Source organism: Maylandia zebra, linkage group LG5 (assembly GCF_041146795.1).
Source record: "Maylandia zebra isolate NMK-2024a linkage group LG5, Mzebra_GT3a, whole genome shotgun sequence".
Taxonomy (NCBI): Eukaryota; Metazoa; Chordata; class Actinopteri; order Cichliformes; family Cichlidae; genus Maylandia; species Maylandia zebra.
In genome coordinates, this window is record NC_135171.1 from 1,201,198 (window position 1) to 1,222,500 (window position 21,303).

Genomic DNA, 21,303 nt, shown 5'->3' on the forward strand with positions numbered 1-21,303 from the left:
TAATATTTTTAACCAGTTTATGAAAGAGGATCCAAAACCAAATTTGTGTAAAGTTGCAAATAGAAATTTCCAGTTAACTCTGTCAAATGCTTTTTCTGCGTTTAAAGAGAATATTGTAGTTTCTAGGTTTTTACTGTATGAGTAGTCTATCAAATTAAGTAATCTACGTGTATTTGTTGATGAGTGCCTACCTTTTATGAAACCAGTTTGGTCAGGATGAATTAAGAGGGGGGTTATCTCCTCTAGTCTCTTTGAGAGGGCTTTGCAGATTATTTTGAGGTCTACATTAATAAGGGATATTGGACGATAACTTGAAGGAAATACAGGGTCTTTGCCTGGTTTTAGTAAGAGACTGATATTTGCAGAGTTCATATTTGTTGGTAGTCTACCATTTTCTTTGATTTCCTGCAACATCATGTGAAAAACGGGTGCCAGAATTGTCCAGAATTCTTTGTAAAAATCTGTTGGAAAACCGTCTGGACCTGGAGCCTTATTATTGGGCATACTTATCAGGGCTTCCTGGAGTTCACCTGGCGTCAGTGGTGAATCCAGTGCCATTGCTTGGGTGTCCAATAATTTTGGAAGAGTTATGTTGTCGAGAAATTGATCAATTTTGTTTTTAGATTGGTTTATTTGTGGTGTGTATAAAGTTTTATAGAAATCCCTGAAAATTTTATTTTTTTAGGATCATATATTGTGTTCCCAGATAAATCTTTAACAGCACAAATAGTTGTTTTTTCTTTATTGATTTTTAACTGGTTAGCAAAAAATTGTCCGGATTTGTTACCGTGTTCATAATTTTGCAGGCGAAGTCTTTGTACTAAGAATTTAGTCTTTTTATTAATAATTTCATTTAATTCTAGTTTTGTCTTGCGTATTTTGTTTAATATTTCTTGATCTTGGTGTGACATCACATAAGGATTTGATGTATATTTGTATATATTTTATTTATTGTTTACTCTATTTAATTTGTAAAATATGTGTACACACACACACACACACACACACACACACACGTAGAAAAATATTTAGTATACACATCCAGAAATGCATATACTATTATATATTGTACATATATTTATTAGTTTCAGATGTAGCCATTCTTGTATTTTGCTTGTTTACATTATTGTATTTTGCACAACTCTGTTGCTTGTGAAGCTCGCACACAAGAATTTCACTCGCATGTGCTGTACCAATGTACCTGCACATGTGATGTGACAATAAAAGTGATTTGATTTGATTTTGATTTGATGTTTTTCTCTAGTTCCTGAATTTTTTTGTTTTCTTCTTTCTTCTTATGTGATGAGAAAGATTATTTTACCTCTCATCACAGCTTTCCCTGCTTCCCAGAGGACAGATGCTGATGTTCTAGGAATGTCATTAAAGCCTAAATATAGAGTCCAGTCTTTTTTAAAGTATCTTCGTCTTTGAGCAGTGATGTATTAAATCTCCAGTTTTTACTTGGCGTAGTATTATTCTTTTGCATTAGTGTTAAAGATACAGGAGCATGATCGCTGACAGCTATAGGGTGAATCTCAGTGTCTGAAATGTCGTTCAGCAGTGAGCTGCCGACCAAAAAATAATCCAGACGAGAGTAGGAGTGATGGACATGTGAGAGAAAAGTATATTCCTTACTGGTGGGGTGAAGGGAGTGCCATGCATCGCAAAGACCAAAGTCGCTCATATACTGTTTGATTATATTTGTGGATTGCCAATTACGCTGAGTTCCTGCTGTATTGAGCCTATCCATGTCTTCATTTAGTCCAAGGTTGAGGTCGCCTCCAAGAACAATTGTGCAATCTAAGTGTTCAGAGAGTGTACTAAAAAAACCGTGAAAGAATGAGGGTTCATCAACATTTGGACCATATATACTTACAATACCTAGCTTTTGGTTAAGTATAGATAGTTTGACGAATAGGAATCTGCTCTCTGGATCTATAACTGTATCGAGTACTGTGAAATTAATATTTTTATGTATTAGAATTGCTACTCCCCTTTGTCTAGAATTATAACAGGCTGAGAACACGTTAGGAAACTCAGGTGTTTTAAGTTTATTCAAACCTGTGACAGGCATGTGGGTTTCTTGTAATAAAACAACGTCTGCCTGTAATTTTTTAAGTTGGTTAATTATTTTTAACCTTTTTTCCCTAGAGCCAGCTCCATGCACATTCCATGTACAAATCTTAGCATGCCCATAGTTGTGTGTTTGTGGCTAATGATGTACGCTGTATGTCTCGCTTAGACGGGTGAGGAAAATGGAAACACATCTTTTTTTTTTTTGGTGAGTAAAGAGAAGAAAATGCATGGTAAGAAGCTCCATAGGTCTGACTATGTGTGTGCATAATAACTAATATGAGCAAATGTGTGCGTGTATCCTATATCTGTGTGCGCTGTGTGGCTGTTGTAAATGTGTTGCCTTTAAACGCATGTGTGTGCGTGATCGTGCAGAGTAAGCATGTAGAAATAGACAGTGTCGCTTGTGGATGGATAGGGAAACAGGTGATCGACGCAGTGATAGAAAAGAGAAGCAAATAAACCAAAGAGCAAGGTGCGCGACAAGAGGGAGAGAGGGAAAGAAATAAAAACGGAAACATTCCAATTAAAGCGTTGGCGGAGAGTGACGGTGACGTTATACTAAATTAGCAAACTGAAATTACATAGTTAAGCAAAAGTTAATACAAGAGAGTGTGAGTGAAGAGGATAGTGTAGCGGATTCTTATCTGGTGTGCGGTCAATACAGCCATGGAGTGATGCCGGGGTCGCAGTAGAGCTGTCCGTCCACGTAGAGCCGGTCCACGGCGATGACAGCTCGGGAGCCTTTCTGGATAAAACTACGTCTGACTGGGAAGAGGACCCTGCGTCGTTCCAGGATCTCTTTGGGGAACTGGTCGTTCACGCTGAAATCCGTTCCTTTCAGCTCTCTGCCACAACTCTTCACCTGCTCCTTCTGCTTGAAGTGGCCGAATTTGGCTACAATAGGACGTGGTCTTCCTGTCTTCGGAGCCCCTATGTGATGCACTCTATCGAACCCTATGTTTTTCACCGTGTCCTCCGGCAGCTTCAGGTGGATTTTAATGAAGCGTCTCACGGTCGTTTCCGGGTCCTCTCCGGCAGACTCTGGAATACCAGAAAACACCAGATTATCTCTCATGCTACGGGCTTGTAAATCCATAACGGTCTCTTTTATTTTTTTATTTTCTATGTTTAATTGGGTCACATTTTCGGTTAGAGATTTGACCGAGTCCCGTAGCGTGACGTTTTCCGCAGCAAGTGTTTCCACCTGCCGCTGGCTGAACTCCAGGGATTCTTTTAGAGATTTAAATTCCCGGTGTAAGATCTCCACCAGGGACAGCCTTGCATCAAAACTGGACAATCACTTATCAATTGACTCCAGGATGTCGACGATATCTTTGCTGGCAGGCGATGTTGTGCCGGGGGAGTCTGCCGGGCGATATCGCCCGTCTCAACTTTGGCCGGGGAAGACGCGCTCTGGGCCTTCTTCATCACTAAATCTTCGAAGCACCGGTCGATGTAATCTTGGAGAGCGTCTAAACTCTCCTCGTTGTCCTCCAGGGTGTTAGAGATGATAGGACAGATGTTGTTAGTTATATGACAGTTGGTTAGTTTATTTGGCAATACTGAAGCTTGAAAAAACTTTGTTAAACTCTATGCTACCATTCACTTTTTTTTTTCCCGCCAAATCTCCGGCGTCTGACGTCACCTACAACATGGGTCGCTTACCTTTCCCCGTCACTTCCGTCACTTATCTCACCTTCCGTCACTTCCCTCCTGGACGTAGCGTTTTCAGCGGCTGAGGGCATCAGCCACTGGCAGGGAGTGTTGCTCTATTTTCACCTGTAAAGCAGGAGTGAGGTAGGCGGAGGTTTACCCTGGTGCAGGTGTGCCGCGGTCAGTGGAAGAATCCGCGAGTTTCTCTGTGAGTTTCCCATTACGTCGTAGCTACTTGGTCCTTGCTCGGAAGTTTAGGGGTTTTTTCGCTGTAAAAAGAAGTTTTCTTCCCACGCACGATGGACGCTAATGTTTTTGTCACTTTTTATGGAATCAAACTCAAAGTAAGGTCAGTACTTCCACGCTTTAAATGCTGCACGCTCATACTCTCTCCCGGACTCGATATATGATCCACTGTTGATCTGCACACAGCTGTTATCACGAACGTCGCACTCGCTTACGTCACTGTCATGAGACATTCTCGCAAAAAAAAAAAATCACGGTTTTCGTAACGCAGTAATGCAGCGTTCCTACGGGAAAGTAACTGTAATCTAATTACCGTTTTTGCAACTGTAATCCCTTACTTTACTCGTTACTTGAAAAAAGTAATCGGATTACAGTAACGCATTACAAGTAACGCAGAACAACCTCCAGATCAACACTAGCAAAAACAAGGAGCTGGTGGTAGACTTCCACAGGCACAAACATCCTCCACTGCAACCACTGGACATCCAAGGTATGGACATTGAGACTGTGGACAGCTACAGGTACCTTGGTGTTCATCTGGACAACAAACTGGACTGGACTCATAATTCAGACGCCCTCTACAGGACAGGGCAGAGCAGGCTGTACCTGCTGTGGAGACTCAGGTCGTTTGGAGTGGAGGGCCCACTCCTGAAGACCTTCTATGACTCTGTGGCGGCCTCAGCCATCTTTTACGGTGTGGTCTGCTGGGGCAGCAGCATCTCTGCCGGGGACTGTCATCCCTGTTGGACAACATCTCCCACCCCATGCAGTAGACTCTGACAGCACTGAGCAGCTCCTTCAGTGGGAGACTGCGGCACCCACAGTGTGGGACGGAGAGATTTCACAGGTCTTTCCTCCCCACTGCTGACAGACTCCACAACAAACTGTCAGGGCTCTGTGTGCGGGGAGGTGGAGATGTGGATCCAAGGACTCTGAGACGGAAATATAACTGAAAACCACAGCTTTATTGCTGGCACCAACAAAACAGAAACCAAACATGAAAACACTAACTGGAACACACAGGCAGGATCTGAGGGTACGACGTGACACTGGGTTGAGGACAACACAGGGCTAATATACACAGGGTGGTAATCAGGGAATGGGTAACAGAAGGGAGACACAGCTGGGGGAGATCAGGGCTAATGAGACGGGGGAGCTAAGCTGCACACACTAACATAAGACAAAGACTTTCACAATGAGACAGGAAACAAGAAACCACTAAACAAAGATGCAGACATGACACAGAGACAGACTAGACACTGAACAGAAACTGCAATACACATGAGAACGCAAAACCTAAGAACTGACACCTCACCAAGAATAACTGAAACAGATCTATAATGATAATAATAAGAAACTCAAAATGCTGACCCAGAACCGTGACACAAACACACACATCCAAAACACAATGATAACTTTCATCCTGTCTCTGCATGTTATTCTATCTTATCTTATTCTAGTCTATTGTTTTTTCTTTTTTTCTTCATTTTTACTGCTCTTGTACTTTCTACCATGACCAGATAAAGGTTTATCTTATCTTATCTTATAAAGTTAAAAGATTAAAACTAATAAAACAAGTTTTAAAAAGAGCCTTTTTTATTTGATTCAATTTCATATGATGGATTAGGCAGAAAAAATAGAATTGGCCTGAAAGGTCTGTTGCTTTATCACGTATTCAGGTTGTGTATCATGTTTTTAAAAAGTAACCAAGTAATAAAGTAACCAATTAGTTTTGAAAATAAGTAATCAGTAATGATTACTTTCTTGAAGAAGTAATCTGTAATAAGTAACTAATTACTGTTTTCAAGTAACTTGACCAACACTACTCACCAGTTAGTTAAACTTCAGGAATGTCTGAAAGACACACAAATGATGATCTCTAATTCCCTGCTTTGTTTGGGAAAATACTGAGGTCACTCTACTCTGTAAAAATCTTAGAAACATGGTGTTCATGCTTTTGCTAAAAGTAAATCATCTTTACTCTTAATCAAAGATAAAAATCCAAGTATAAGTTTCATTAATATGTATGTGTGTGTGTGTGTGTGTGTGTGTGTGTGTGTGTGTGTGTGTGTGTGTGTGTGTGTGTGTGTGTGTGTGCCGTCTGTACCAGAGAATGTGTGCAAACATGGCAAACAGCCCAGATCCTGTGAGGGTTCCTCAGACATACGAGGGGTGGACATCAGAGGCAGTTAGAACTCCTCACCCAGCAGCTCCATCTGCACTGCCTACTGGTAAAACTCAGCATCAGGAACTGGACTTTGCAAACAGAGAGTCAATCCATACTTCATGTATTGGGGTGCTGGTTTCACAGACTAACAGAAGGTAAACTGTAAGAAATCATTTTGGACCAGTATAATTTCTTTAATGAGCATATTAAACAAGGACTGCTTTCTTGCATGTGTGAAATATAACTGTTAAATTAAAACAAAAAAAAACCTCAGAGTGATACTACAAATTGACTTGATTTGCACTGGTTGCATTTCTTAACATTTAAGCTGGACTATTGTAATTCATTATTATCAAGTTGTCCTTTCAGCTGATCCAAAATGCTGCAGCAAGAGTCCTGACAGGGACTAGAAAGAGAGCAGAATTCTCCTGTATTGCTTCCCTTCCTTGGCTCCCTGTTAAATCCAGAATTCAAAATCCTGCTCCTGTCATGGTCCTGAGTCTGACGACTCTTTATGCTTTTGTTTATCCTGAGTATGTATTCTGTTATGATTTGCCATTTCTTAGGTTTCTGTTCTGTGCCTGCCCTGGTCCCACTTCTGTCTATGGTGTCACACTGTCTGTGTGTGAATCTGTCTGTTCAGTTCAGTGTCTTGTCTGGTTCTCTGTGTCCGAGTTTCCTGTTTTATTCTGAAGGTCTCTGTCTCATGTGAGTGTGTCCAGTTTCCGTTTCCTCTGTCCCGTCAGCTCTGATTCCTCCCAGCTGTGTTGCCCTCCTGTCTCTCATCCCCTGATTACTGCTGTGTGTATTTAGGCCCTGTGTGTTCTCCTGCTGGTTGTTGGTTCTGCGTCTCTCTGCCTCACACACCGTTTCGTATGTTCTCAGGTTTGTTATTTAGTTTTCCCGGTTTAGGTTTCTTTAGTCATTTGTCATTCCTCACTCCTCACTGCCTGTTCCATCACCCTATTACTTGCAAATAAACGTCACTTGCATCAGTCAACTGCCTGCGTTTTGGGTCCTTTTCCCTCCAACACCACACGGCTTGCCTCGACAGCGTGACAGCTCCTCACATACATCTCATCTTATCTTAATGACCTTGTAGTACCATATCACCCTATTAGAGCACTTCGCTCTCGCTCTGCAGGCCTACTTGTTGTTCCTAGAGTATTTAAAAGTAGAATGGGAGGCAGAGCCTTCAGTTTTCAGGCCCCTCTTCTGTGGAACCAGCTTCCAGTTTGGTTTCAGCAGACAGACACTGTATTGTAGGTCTACCTTACAATATAAAGCGCTTTGAGGCGACTGTTGTTGTGATTTGGCACTATATGAAAAAAACTGAATCGAAGTATACAGAACACATGTAGACAGGTTGGTCATAGGTTGGTCCCATCCACTCTCACACACTCTCAAGAGGATAAGGACCTGGTCCAGTGTTCCACAACCAGGACAAAAAAGATCTTGCTCTGACCGGACCTAACATTGGAGACTTAGGTCCAAAATTCAGTGTTCTGCTGACCCGTCCATCCACCTTAAACTTCTTGCAATACGTTCCTCATACACTCAACAAAAATATAAACGCAACACTTTTGTTTTTGCTCCCATTCCCCATGGGATGGACGTAGAGACCTAAAATTCATTCCAGATACACAATATAACCATCCCTCCCAAACAGTGGTCACAAATCAGTCCAAATGTGTGGTAGTGGGCACATCTGCTATATTGAGATAATCCATCCCACCTCACAGGTGTGCCACATCAGGATGCTGATCTGACATCATGAGTAGTGCACAGGTGTACCTCAGACTGCCCACAACAAAAGGCCACCCTGGAATGTGCAGTTTTTTGCGCTATTGGGGGTCTGGGGACCCAGAACCGGTCAGTATCTGGTGTGACCACCATTTGCCTCATGCAGTGCAACACATCGTCGCATGGAGTCAAGTCAAGTCAAGTCAAGTCAAGTCAACTTTATTTGTCAATTCTGCCACATGTACAGGACATACACAGAATAGAAATTGCGTTACTCTCAAACCCTAGTGATTAGAAAAATGCAAATAAAATAATTAAAAAGTGAAAATTTAAATAAATACAATACAATTTTACGTATAGCAAAAAAAAGCTATGCAATATACAATATACAATATTCAAGTAAGAAGGCATAGTGGTGCAAAATAGGCAAATAGTGCAAATGGAGATTTAGTAGTGTACGGTAAGAGATAGTGTAACAGCAAAGTCTTATGAGGTAATGGCAGTCCAATGCTCCACAAAGTGACTGGTGCAGGCCAGTGAGTGCGTCAGAGAGTGAGTGTGTGTGTGTGTGTGTGTGTGTGACAGAGTTCAGTGAGACCGTGGTGGAGAAGAGGGGAGAGGGGGGCAGAATCGGGAGGGAGTTTAGCTTCCTGACAGCCTGATGGATGAAGCTGTCCTTCAGCCTGCTGGTCCTGGCCTGGAGACTCCGCAGTCTCCTCCCTGACGGCAGCAGCTTGAAGAAGCTTTGCATTGGGTGCGTGGGATCAGCCGCTATGCAAAGGGCTTTTTTAGTGAGACGGGTGCTGTAAATGTCCTGGAGGGAGGGGAGAGAGACACCAATGATCCTCTCTGCAGCTCTCACTATGCGTTGGAGGGTTCTATGGCAGGACGCATTGCAGGCTCCAAACCACACAGTGATGCAGCTCGACAGGATGCTCTCGATGGTGCCTCTGTAGAAAGTGTGCATGATGGGGGCTGGAGCTCCTGCTCTTCTTAGTTTGCGGAGAAAGAAGAGACGCTGCTGTGATTTCTTGGCCAGTGCTGTGGTGTTGTACGTCCAGGAGTCTATCAGATTGTCAATTGTGGCCTGTGGAATGTTGGTCCACTCCACTTCAATGGCTGTGCGAGGTTGTTGGATATTCGTGGGAACTGGTACACGCTGTCGTATACGCCGGTCAAGCACATCCCGAACATGCTCAATGGGTGACATGTCCGGTGAGTATGCTGGCCATGCAAGAACTGGGACATTCTCAGCTGCCATCTGCCCTGAACAATGTGAACCATGATTCATCCGTGAAGCGCACACCTCTCCAACGTGCCAGACGCCATCGAATGTGAGCATTTGCCCACACAAGTCTGTTACGGCGACGAGCTGGAGTCAGGTCAAGACCCCGATGAGGACGACGGGCATGCAGTTGAGCGTCCCTGAGACGGTTTCTGACAGTTTGTGCAGAAATTGTTTGGTTGTGCAAACCAATTGTTCCAGCAGCTGTCTGGGTGGCTGGTCTCAGACGATCTTGGAGGTGAACCTGCTGGATGTGGAGGTCCTGGGCTGGTGTGGTTACACGAGGTCTGCGGTTGTGAGGCCGGTTGGATGTGCTGCCATATTCTCTGAAACGCCTGTGGAGACGGCTTATGGTTGAGAAATGAACATTCAATGCACGGGCGACAGATCTGGTTGACATTCCTGCTGTCAGCATGCCAGTTGCACGCTCCCTCATTGCTTGTGGCATCTGTGGCATTTTGCTGTGAGACAAAACTGCACATTCCAGGGTGGCCTTTTGTTGTGGGCAGTCTGAGGTACACCTGTGCACTACTCATGATGTCAGATCAGCATCCTGATGTGGCACACCTGTGAGGTGGGATGGATTATCTCAATATGGCAGATGTGCCCACTACCACACATTTGGACTGATTTGTGACCACTGTTTGGGAGGGATGGTTATATTGTGTATCTGGAATGAATTTTAGGTCTCTACGTCCATCCCATGGGGAATGGGAGCAAAAACAAAGGTGTTGCGTTTATATTTTTGTTGAGTGTATTTAAAGACCAGAGATATAGCTTAACAGTCTGTGTGTCACACCCATGTCGCTCTCAGCCTCTTTTCCAAAGCGAAGGCTTCGCAGATGGTCAGTAACATAGCACAGGAAACCTCTTTTACACTGTTTGGTTCTGAAACTTGATTTTGGTGTGTTTCAGTATATGATTCATGTGGACAACCAAAACATTTAGTGACGTTTTTGTTTTATACTTAAACCTAATGACTGTGACGATTCATTTTTTCGTATTTGCTTCATCACCTCACTTAAGTCGAGTGTGGCTAACATACACAAACATTTGAAAAAATCTTTTTCTGTCTGTACGTAGATAGCTGTAGCTAGGTGTTATCATTATCTGTGCTCACATGTTGGTCCAGTTATTTTGGGCCAATAAACACCTGTGAAAAATTCATTAGTAGCACCAGTATTATTTACGGCTTGAGTTAAACATCTGACAGAAGCTTACATCTCTTGATTTCAGCTATATCAAGCTTCATGCCACAACTAGGTCTGCGCCAGTGGAAATGCTTTTTGACCCACTTAAGTTCAATAATTTAATTTAATTGTTTGACAGCACTAATATTATTATATATGTATACTTACCTATTAGTATATGGGTTGTTAAAAAGTTGTATTTCACAGGAGAGAACCTGTGCTGACAGACTGAAGAAGACTATTCAAACTCTCTTTGGATTTAAGCATTTAACATTCTTTGAGTTATGTTGTTTAGATGTCAGTTACAGGCTTAAATATAAAGTTGAAAAAAAGTAATTGCAACCAAGCTATTGATCAAGTAATTGTGATTAATCGAGATTTTTTTTATCTATTGACAGCACTACTAATAATATGTTTTGGGGTTAGGGTTAGACCCCAGCCTGATTGTTCGGTAGAATTTCTAATAAAAAAAATCCAATTTTCATCCTGCAGACATTAAACATGTTATTTATATTAAAAAGGGAAATCACGTGATCACTAGTGACTACTGATGATTATACACACACCACATGGGTGAAGTAATCGTCTGACCTCCCTGAAGTGCACCGTGAACAAGTGTCTGTGCTCCCTAAACCCATTTTAAACATTATCCTTTGTGTTGGGGGTGAATTGATTTATACTGTGTACGTTTGCATTTTTGGTCATGGAGAAAATGTTATTGGGAGTATTGGGAGTTATTGGGAGCACTCCAGGTCATTTTCCCATTTGAGTGTTGGTAGCGCGATAGATACATCAGTGTTGGAAATTACTTTGCATAGTTTGGAGGTTATTCTTCTGGGGTGAGTGATTTTCATTATTTCTTCAGCTAACCTTTCCGTCAGCTTCCACCTTGGGAGCGCTGTCTCCTTGAGCTGGCCTTTTCTTTTGCAGCAGTCAGTGAAAACAAAGTGTTTTCGCCTTTCGTGCGATTGTGTCGTTTTACATGTTGGTTGCCTTTCAGTCATTTTGATTTTGGGGAACATTTTCTTCAATCCCATCATCATCATCATCCATGAAGTTCTACGGTGTAATAGCATTTCTGTTAGGACTACAACCTATTCTCCTGGCAATTCTCGCTCCAGCTTCAAGCTCAGTGCTGTGCAATTGCAAGAGCTTGATTTACACTTTTCACATATACAAGTCTGTACCATCTGTAAGCTCTGGTGAGCGCAAACAGCATGTAAATCTCTCGCTCAGCTGGGAGCGCTGTCTCTGTTGTCCTCTGTTTATGCTAGATGAAATCGCTCCCTGGGCCACTCTTGCTTCCCCAGGCTTCAAATGCATCTTTTAACTTGTGCACAAGGATTCAAGAATCTCTGAGGTAAAGCCAAATTCAGTTGTCTCTCAATGTCAGCTGAAAATAACAGGATGTCAAAAAAATAAATGAATCTGAAATCCTCTGATTGTCGGCACATGTCTGCACCTCTCATTCTCCCCTTTGGCTGAATGGGGGGATAAAAGCTTAAGTGACCTTCTTCTGATAGGTTAAAAAACTATAGTAATAGCCTTAAATGCTTTGCAATCTTCTTGGATTGACACAGAGATGGTGATCCACTGCTTCCACAGCTTCCTTAAGTAAGCCAAGAAGCGCTCGCAGCATAAATACTAACATTCAAGTTCATCTTCCATCAACTGCATCTCAACACTGCATGCAGAAGGTGAGGAGATATTTCTCACCTTAGGCAGTAGACCATATGTTCTGTGCAACCAACCTATATGGAGGCGGAGGAAGGGGGGGGGTCATCTCAAGTCATTTTATTCACCAAAAAACCCCAAAACAAAAACGGCATGTATATGCAACCATTTGCTCATAGTTCACTCTTGGGGAAATCTGCTCCAAAGCTGCTCCATCAAACATTGATCTCTAGTTGCGCTGCAATAGCTTATCAGCATTAGGGTGTTTAGGTTTTCATTTCCAAATGATATTCATCTGTGTAAGTTGTAGTAGAAGTGTACTTTCAGATTTCAGCTAAGGGGCTCAGTGACTTATTGGCTGGGCCTGGATGGCGAGGCTCATCCATACCCCAACACTGCTTTAGCAAGGTGGTGCATTCAGCGTGGCTTGCACATATCTGCATGAGTATGGAAGTCTATTCAGTCCACCATATTGAGTCTTTTATTTTTAATCTGTTTTTATTCCATAGTTAATTAATCCTCCTTCCTAGCCTTTTGACAACCACTACGCTTGGTGCCATCAGACACCAGCAAAGAGAAAAGCAAGCTAGTGACTCATACTCACGCTCCCTGTCTGGAGCTTCCCCAGCCTCCTCTCATAGCATCAGTTTCTCTTATTAAGCCTTTTGCATTGTATAGCTATCAGTCATGTATTGATTGTTATCCTGTGTAAGGACAGCAGAACTATTTCCATGATTATTCTGAGCAGATTATTAAGAAACCGTGATGTGGCTAAAAGGGGGATTTTATGTCTTTAAGAGATTATTTGGGGATATTACAATAAAATGATGTTAGAAAACTTATCCTACAATGCTACTATATATGGTTGGGATTAGGGGAAAGTGATGGCGATGACTCAGCATTAGACAGTGTGACTGACGTAACACAGGAATGTAAAAATCCACCAGTGTGACTTCTCACTTACTGACTTAGGAACAGACTGTATTAACAATGAACAGCATATTAAGCGCTGCATGCATTAGCAATAACATTTGGTACAGATGTAAAATAACAACAGAACCTCGTCCAGTACAAACTCAGTTTGAAGCATTGCAGTGTTTTACGGGTAGAAAAGCAAAACGATGCATTCCTGCCAACAGCTTAGACCAAAGCAGCAGCTACCATTCAAACCAAGTCAAAGGTTCTGAGTATATCAACAACAAAATAATAAAAAAACAGCAGTTTTCAGCACGTGACGTGTATGTTTGATCTTAACTCTCGAGCTGTAGATAAAAATGTACATGACAGCGGCCACATGTTTCCTGTAAAGTGTGGTGGAGCAGAATCGTTACATAAGAGCTGATAACGGGGTTACAGTGAGGACAGTTTACAACACTGCTGATAACTTTGGTGATCGGTCATCCATCCCTGCTGCTCTGGCCTTTTCATCTCAGCCTATCAGCACAAGAGACACTGAGAGTAAACCCGAGAAACACAAACACAAGTATTTTTACATTCCTGTCAAAACGATTCAAAGAAAAAACAAAAAAACATCAACAAAGAATTAAATACAATCAAATTTCAATTCCCTGAAATGAAACAAGACATCAAACAGTATAATAATCATCTAGACACGTGAGACAAGCACAGAGACAGTAGCTGGAAACAACAGTTAGCAGTTCTTTAGAGCCTCGGGTTTATGCTGTGTTCACACTGTGAGCAACAAGAGAAGCACTTTGTGATTCAAACAGGAGACGCAGGTGAAAGAGCTGGATTCTGTCTCTAATTCGCCACCTGGCAGGTTTAGCAGAACGCTTGACCATCAGCCTCTCTGGTATTTCGTCACACGTTCAGTTGGTAAAGTGACAAATGCTCTAACATCACCTGTAGACTCAGTAAGCAACCTGCCCTCAGTGTGAACACGCAGACCTCCACCACGTTGACTCTATTATTACATTTACACCTGAAGTCCTGCCAACTACAGTTTCAAGGACACATGTGTCAGCCACATGTGTCCCAGTAAGGCATGGTTTATACTGAGAGCAGTGCACAAACATAATACCTCCTGCAGACATTTTACAAAGATCCTTGTCATTATTAAAAGCGAATCCCCGTGTTTCCCACCCCCGGACCCACACCCACCTATCCATAAAGGAGAGCATTAGTTTCAAGCCACCCATAAGAAAAAGTTCCGACTGGCCGAGATCACAGGCCTGACACCACCGCAGAAATGAGCAGAGCCAAGCCTGAGAGGAGGTGGGCATGGGGACAGGGCAGTGTGGAGGAGGCATCCTTCTGCACCATCATACCAGTCCCTACAACACAGAGAGCACATGGACAGCTCAGCGTACATGTGGCTATAGCTCTGACTTGAAACAGCATTACTATCACAGCTATGGAAGCCTAGACGACAACAAGAAACGTGCACAAATAAAAACATCTCCTGGCTTGACCTTCATTTATAACCAGCATGCACTAAACGGCTAACATTTAAAGCCATAAATGTTTATGATCAACATTATAAATATCCTTATCAAACCATATCTCGGAGATAACATGGCCTTGGATAAATGCAGGTTCCAGGGGTCGTTTTTCTTCTGCATAACTATTTATCGATAAGAGCGTACGTGCATGGAATCAAAGTGCTGCAAACAGGTAAAAAGGTGAATAGAGTTTGTATAACGGCTTTTCACTGGTCCCTGAGAGTGCACAGTAAACATGTTTCTATACACAGTCCCCAAAGTTAACAGGCTTCAAATGAGCTGGACAGCTGACCAATAACCACATTCAGGTGAGGCCTGCTCATTTTTTCACTGTCATCGTGAATATAAGCGAAGGACCCAATCACGAGGCTGGAAAAGCTATGAAAACTTTCCAAATCGACCTCAACCTTAAAAAAAGCAGAGCAGCGTGAAAAGGCCTGCAAGACCACAGAGGACTGAAGTGACAGCTAAAACAAGTCTTTGAGGAGGGGAGTGTATCACTGAGAGGCTCTGGAATCACTGCCTTCACCAATGGAAATACAGGGGCACAAAATCCATGTGGCTGGTTTCCCTCAAGAAGACTAGAGCAGACTCTGTCATAGCTAACAGAGTCTGGACAGTTTAGAAACCTTTAGACTGCGTGGAGACGATGCTGCAGCAGAGGCCTGTGTTGGAAACCACGAAGCAAATCTGGCCTAATGTAACACAGCCAGGGAGCAAAATGTGTTTTCCTTTCATTATTTGCACTATTTTTTAACTAATGAACTATTAAACCGGAGAAATATATGGTTTGTGCTTCCTGATTTGTCACCTGAATCCCGGGACACAATAATCTCGTGTGCTGGCCCGTCCCCGCCCTCGCCCCATGACCAAATCTCCAACACAATGTAAGCCTTGTCTTTGGGCAGCGGCAGGCTCACTGACGTCTTCGTCTTGTCCAGAAACTTCAAAGCTGCCTGGTCCTCGTGCTTGTACAGAACCTGGAGACAGAACAAAGTCTTTTTACAGTGTTTATCTGTTGATTTGATAAAGTTATCTTTGGGTGATTATAACATGACACAAGCTTATAAACAAGATCTTTGACTTTGTTTTACAGCCAGTTTATTGGTTCACATAATTCCACGATGAGGTGAGCTGTTTCACGATGAACCTTACCGAGCATGAGCGCTGCAGCAGAAAGAAAGCAGTTAATCCAACACACCTGTATGTGCTCAGAATACAGACATGACAATCCTCGAGTCCCTGAATGCTGGAGGAAAAAGAAGGATTTTCCCCAGGATAACATTTTTATATTCCCAAAGCCAAATCACAGCACTGCTAACTGTCCAGCTGTGAGCTCTGATCGCAGGCTTGCTCTTTTCTTATGATCGACTGTTACAAACTTTCTTTTAAGTCACAAGTACTGTAAACCATGCTACATGCAAGTGGCTTTAAGTTCCGACCGTAAATACAGATTCAAATGTATAAAGCATATCAACCACCTCCTGCCCACAGAGTGACAGAACACGTTGGACCATTACAAATGAACAAAAGCTGCAGTTTAAAATAAGCACAGATCAAATGTTCTTGGGCCACGTTGGAGACATGCTCAGACTAATGGGCTTTCCTGCACTTGGTCAAGCAGCCAGTGCAGACCATCCTGCTGACTGGTATCCCAATCCCACTACAAGTCTTTTATTATTGTTAATAAGCATGCAGGTGGGTGACAGGTATCAACGTGTACTCCATATGAATATTAGGAGAAGATAACAACGTTCTCAGGGTCACAACCATTTAAGATTTTCCAGGGGAAACTCCAAAATGTGAGAAGCTGATGATGCTTCAGCATGCATGCACAGAGAGTGCTCAGGACTGAATAAGACCAAATAAACTGATCAGGAAGGCTGGCTCTGTGATTGGCTGCACGCTGCAAACACCTGCAGATGTGACGCTGCTGGTACAGGGTGGTGAAAGTGTATCACAGCTAATCTTGACCACCATCTGCATCACCGGACAGGCAGCAGCTTACTTCTGTAACAGCCTGGCCCAGCTCTTATGCATTAAGACTATGCAACGCGCTTGCCTAGCAAACACTCGGATTATTTCTCCACATGTGGGATCAATAACATAAATCGTATTTAGATCCAGGACTCACTTTGTAGCCCAGTATGGCTGACTCGTTGTGCATGGCTGTCACTTGGTCCCATCTCACCGTGACCCGCGAGCCGTGAGCCTTCCACGACACGCTGCCCGGAGGACGATTGGGAGCTGAGAAGGAAAAAGCACATTTCAAAAGAATCGAGCTCATCCCTTTCAGTAGAAATGATGCATCCTGAGTAACAGCAGCCATTTTCATGTGTATCACTGTGAGGGTATTGACCCTGTATAACAAAGTCACACCAGACAGAGTGGTGATTAGAAGAGCACAGACTGCTGGACGCAGCTTTACAGCTGCTCCATGAATGCAGCTTCCAAAGGGAACATTTGCATCTGAAGTGATTAAAGCTTCAGATCTGCTTTAACTTTAGTAAGCAGAGTAAACTCTCCTATAAAAGCACGTGGTTGACTCAGTCAGCAGAAGCAAAGCAGGATGGTTTCCTGTCGGGCATCACTGTGCTGGGGCCTGCTCGCCTCCAGGACAGAAACATTGATCTGATTTTAATGAGCTGTCATTCAAAATAAGTCCTGAGTCACTTACATGTAATGAATATTGAAGATATAAAATATGACATTTATGATTAAATTACAAGAAATAAATGTGTTCATGACATTCTCATTATCTGAGATGTATTATCGTGAAGAGCAAACACCAACGAGCAGCCAGCTGGATGTTACACCTGCATAATTTAAACGCAGTCGTATATGGTCTGAAAGGTTCGTGTGTCCTTTGCACGGGTGTGAGAGCAGACGTCTCTGTGAGTGAGTTGTCTTTGCTTTATGTTACGTGCTCTGCTGTCATCTTTCTAACAGAGAGCGCTGCACCCGTACGTGGTTTCCTGGTGGTGACGGCGGTGCGTGGCGAGGGCGGTCCTGTGCCGGCACTGTTGTATGCCAGAACAGCGACGTGGTATCGAGTGCTGGGTCGAAGTCCGGACACCCTGGCTGTCGGCTCCAGGCCCGCCGTCCTCACGCGGTCCGCTGCTGCTTCTCTTTCGTGCTGCCGCCAGTACCGGATCTGTTAACGCACAATGACACATCACTACAGACCTTTCACTCGTCTTTCTTCAGCTTATACATTTATACTCTTTTTAAAGCGTCCTTGGGTTTCTTCAAAGGTATTATTATTATTATTAATGTTGTCTTATAAACTCCATGTGAACAGTACTCAGAGCCTTCACTTTCAGACACACATGCTGTCTACAGCACATGACAAAGTTTGAAATAACACAAGGTTTTACATGATACAAAGCCATCAGACTGCTGTCATTTTCTATTATTTCCTCCACATATCTGTTCCTGCTGTTTTTAAGCTCGTAGTTTGATATAAATTGATGATACATGGCTGCACCCTGTGGATGAGCATTCACTCTTTAATGAGCACACATACTGTGAGTATGCATGCATTGTGCTACTGCTCCAGCTATCTGTGTGCTATCAATATGTCAGGTTATTTAGCTTCCTTTCCTTTGACATTTTCCTGGTCTGTTATATTCTGAACATTATTTACTGAAACGTTTTCCTTACTGTGGTCATTTAGGCCGTGCGTGTCCCATACACACAGTTATCACCTAAGAGACCAGCTTTTTGTGACTGCACGATATGTTTTCTCAGTTGTCCACATATTTGTGATAGTTACAGGCTATGCTGCTTTACAGGGATGAAGTCACTGAGTTCGTCACCTCGTATCCTCTCAGGATGCCATTGGTGCTGAGCTGCTGCACAGGCTCCCAGGAAACCTGGATCTCAAAGGCGGACAGTGCCGTGGCATTGATGCTGGAAGGTCCCACGGTTGGCTCTGTGAGGAGTCAGCCAGAGTGTAAAAGGTTAGCAATGTGCAGTATGTGCACTGTCTCACATAATTATATACTCTTACAGTGTTGTCCACTTTTCTGCTGCAGCTTTGCTGACCATGTTCTTACTGTGCTTGATTAACCAGCCCATATGTATCAGGCTTTTCATTACATGGACTACTACCATCAGTCAAGTTGTAAGTGAGCTGACTGTGACCCTTTCTAAAACTATGGCTGCCCTCTAGTGGTTACAGAAAAGACTGCAGGTGGAGTTACATTAGAAATCTTCTTGTGATCTTCAGAAACACTGGAAACTGATCCCTGCCCCGTGCTCTCACAGCCTTCCATCGTGCATGGATCTGAAATGTTGTTTGTCTCATGTCTCTAAGTATAAGAATGGTGTATGGACCTGCAAGTGAAGTAGGAGCTGACTGTACACACCACTGTGTCTTGTCTTAATTAAGTACACAGATGTGTAAACTTGCTAACGACATATAGAACCAATTGAGCTTATATAGATTATGTATTGTAGACGTGCAGGTTGGGAGCTTCAGCTAATGTCCTCATTAAACATTCAGGTGAGACTTCCAGTATCTAGAGTTTATTCAGAAACACTGAGTGTCAGCTCTGCAAACAGAGGCAGGACCGCGGCTGGAACAAGACTGCAGTAATAATGAGAAAGTCTTTGCAGCTGAGTTAAAGAGGCATGGGTGCACTCCCACAGTTTGAGACCTCTTTAGGCTAGACTTCAGTCAGCCATGAACAGCTACAGAGGCTGTTCATGGCGGTGGTTTCAGTTCCAGCTCTGTACACTCGAGTTAGCGCGTCTGCGTTTCTGTATTCCTGCTCCACAAACTCAGACATGAGGAGGAGAATGGATGGATGCTTTCTTGATACCAGGTTCTTTCTGTTTCTTGTCCTCTGCGTCTCCTGTGCAAATCAGTCTTGTCTCTGTGTTCTTTTACCTGTCTGAGTATTCACCTGGTGTATTTCACCTCCCTAACTACCTCGTGTGTGTTTTAAGTCCAACATGCTAAGATGCTGCTGCTGGTAAACTGGACGTTCACTTCAGAGTGCTCTGGTAGAGTAGAAACCAGTACATTCAGCTTTGAATACCAACCTGCTGTTGACTGAATGTCACACAGTATCTGAGCAGTGTTCAAACCTCATATCTACAGCTGGGATGTGGTGGGATGGTGGACTGGTTCCATGATAGAAGCAGATTACACTGGAAACAGGAACCGTGGCACGCTTCTCATGTGGTCCCACAAACGTGTTTAGTAAGAAACAGTTTCTTGGTTCATTCATGTCATTTAAACAGAACGCTGTGCAGGTGAGCTCAGAGTCACTGAGTCAGTTCAACGTTTACAGTGAACCAGTCGACATCTTCGTGTGCACAAGCACATCCACCACAAACTACTTCTGTACAAAGCAGTGATGCGGTCAGAGCAGTTCGGACGGACACTGGGACATCTGCCACAATGATCACACCGTGCTGGAAGTAGCTGAACGTCAGCGGTACTCACCTTCCTCTGCAGAGTGCACCACAGCCACCTGGCTAAACGGGCCTTCTCCTTTGCGGTTATAAGCTTTGATCTTCACTTCAAAGGGAGTGTACGCTGCCAGACTGCTGTTGTAGTAAACATGTCGAGAGGACTCTACACGTGGAACTCGCACCTCTGTCCATGATGATGTGTCCTTCTTTCTGAACCCCAAGATGTACCCGAAGCCGTCACCGTTCTGGTATTCTCTGGCCATGGGCTGGAGACAAAATCAGACATCCTCACACACCAAGTCTGAACCCAGCTGTCCCAGTAACACCATCATGATCACAGTGATACCACAGTATCTCCAGTACTGATCATGGTTAACTGCTCGTGTTTCTGTCTTTCTGTCTAATTGAATCTCTGTAAGTGTCTTATACTGTTTCCTACTTGTAATCGGAATACCACCGTTTTGGGTCTGGCCCAAGAGTGGACGATTAACACCTCGGTCTCATTAACACTGCCTCTAAAATCACAGTATCTGTTTGTACTGGAACACCCGACAATAACCTGGCCCATAACACTAGAATGAAACTGTAACAACTAACCTGATACTAGATTACATTTTATGAATGAAACGAAAAGAAAATGACTATTTGTTAACGAATGAATGAAAAACTTTGAAAACATATGAACCTAAATTCAGCTCTGTTTGGAAAATAGAGAAAACCCATTTGGCCTTTCCACTCACCGTCCATGTAACGATGAGCTCATCACGGTCTCCTCCACCACCTCCCAGTCCACTCGGGGCCACAGTGGGAGCTGAGGGCCAATAGGACAAAGACACAAGATGAACCACGAGTGTGGATCAATGTACCAAAGTGCCTTTGAAAACTGGAAAGTACTGCTTTCAAGAGACAGTGACACACCAAATCTTTTTTAGTATTTATATACTCTCAGAAAAAATAGAGTACAGCATCAAATCAATGAAACTTCCTGCTCAGGAGAGTGGGTTGTTAATCAGTTTCATATGCGTCAGTGTTAATGAAATGAATGGTGCTGTACACGGGCATATATACTGCCTGTGACACTGTTTAACGTGAGCGGTTTGATGGTCCGGGGAGGAGGATGCACAGACCTCTACAGTGCAACGGCTCAATCCTTGGACCTGCTGTCAGACCCTACGCTGGCTCCTCCTGGTGCATGAGGATGTGAGAGCTTGCAGGCACTTCCTGGATGATGAAGGAATTGATCCAATGAACTTGCCTCCAAGCTCACCACACCTCAATCCAACACAACATCTTTAGCACATGTTTCTGTACCTAAGAGTTTCCAGCCTGAGCTCAGCGATGGTCCAGACCTGGGAGCAGATGATCAGGACACCATCAGGCATT

General features: G+C 43.3%; 1 protein-coding gene across 2 annotated transcripts in view; it reads right to left on the reverse strand.

The window, feature by feature from the left end:
* Positions 1-153: 153 nt before the first annotated feature.
* The window catches only part of cntn2 (contactin 2), a 99,676-nt gene continuing 78,526 nt past the window's right edge, over positions 154-21,303 (reverse strand). The window contains exons 17-24 of one of the 2 annotated variants that reach the window (XR_013098533.1): positions 20,661-20,731; positions 19,952-20,186; positions 18,315-18,430; positions 17,464-17,650; positions 16,631-16,743; positions 15,308-15,476; positions 14,156-14,328; positions 154-3,117 (exon numbers count right to left, since the gene is read on the reverse strand). Coding sequence is in view for 1 of the 2 variants with exons in the window: in XM_004574486.5 (XP_004574543.2) it covers positions 14,219-14,328; positions 15,308-15,476; positions 16,631-16,743; positions 17,464-17,650; positions 18,315-18,430; positions 19,952-20,186; positions 20,661-20,731 (1,001 nt within the window). In the remaining variant the exon portion in view is untranslated. Of the gene's footprint in view, positions 3,118-9,878; positions 14,329-15,307; positions 15,477-16,630; positions 16,744-17,463; positions 17,651-18,314; positions 18,431-19,951; positions 20,187-20,660; positions 20,732-21,303 lie in introns of those variants that run through there. The other variant, XM_004574486.5, reaches the window with a different exon arrangement.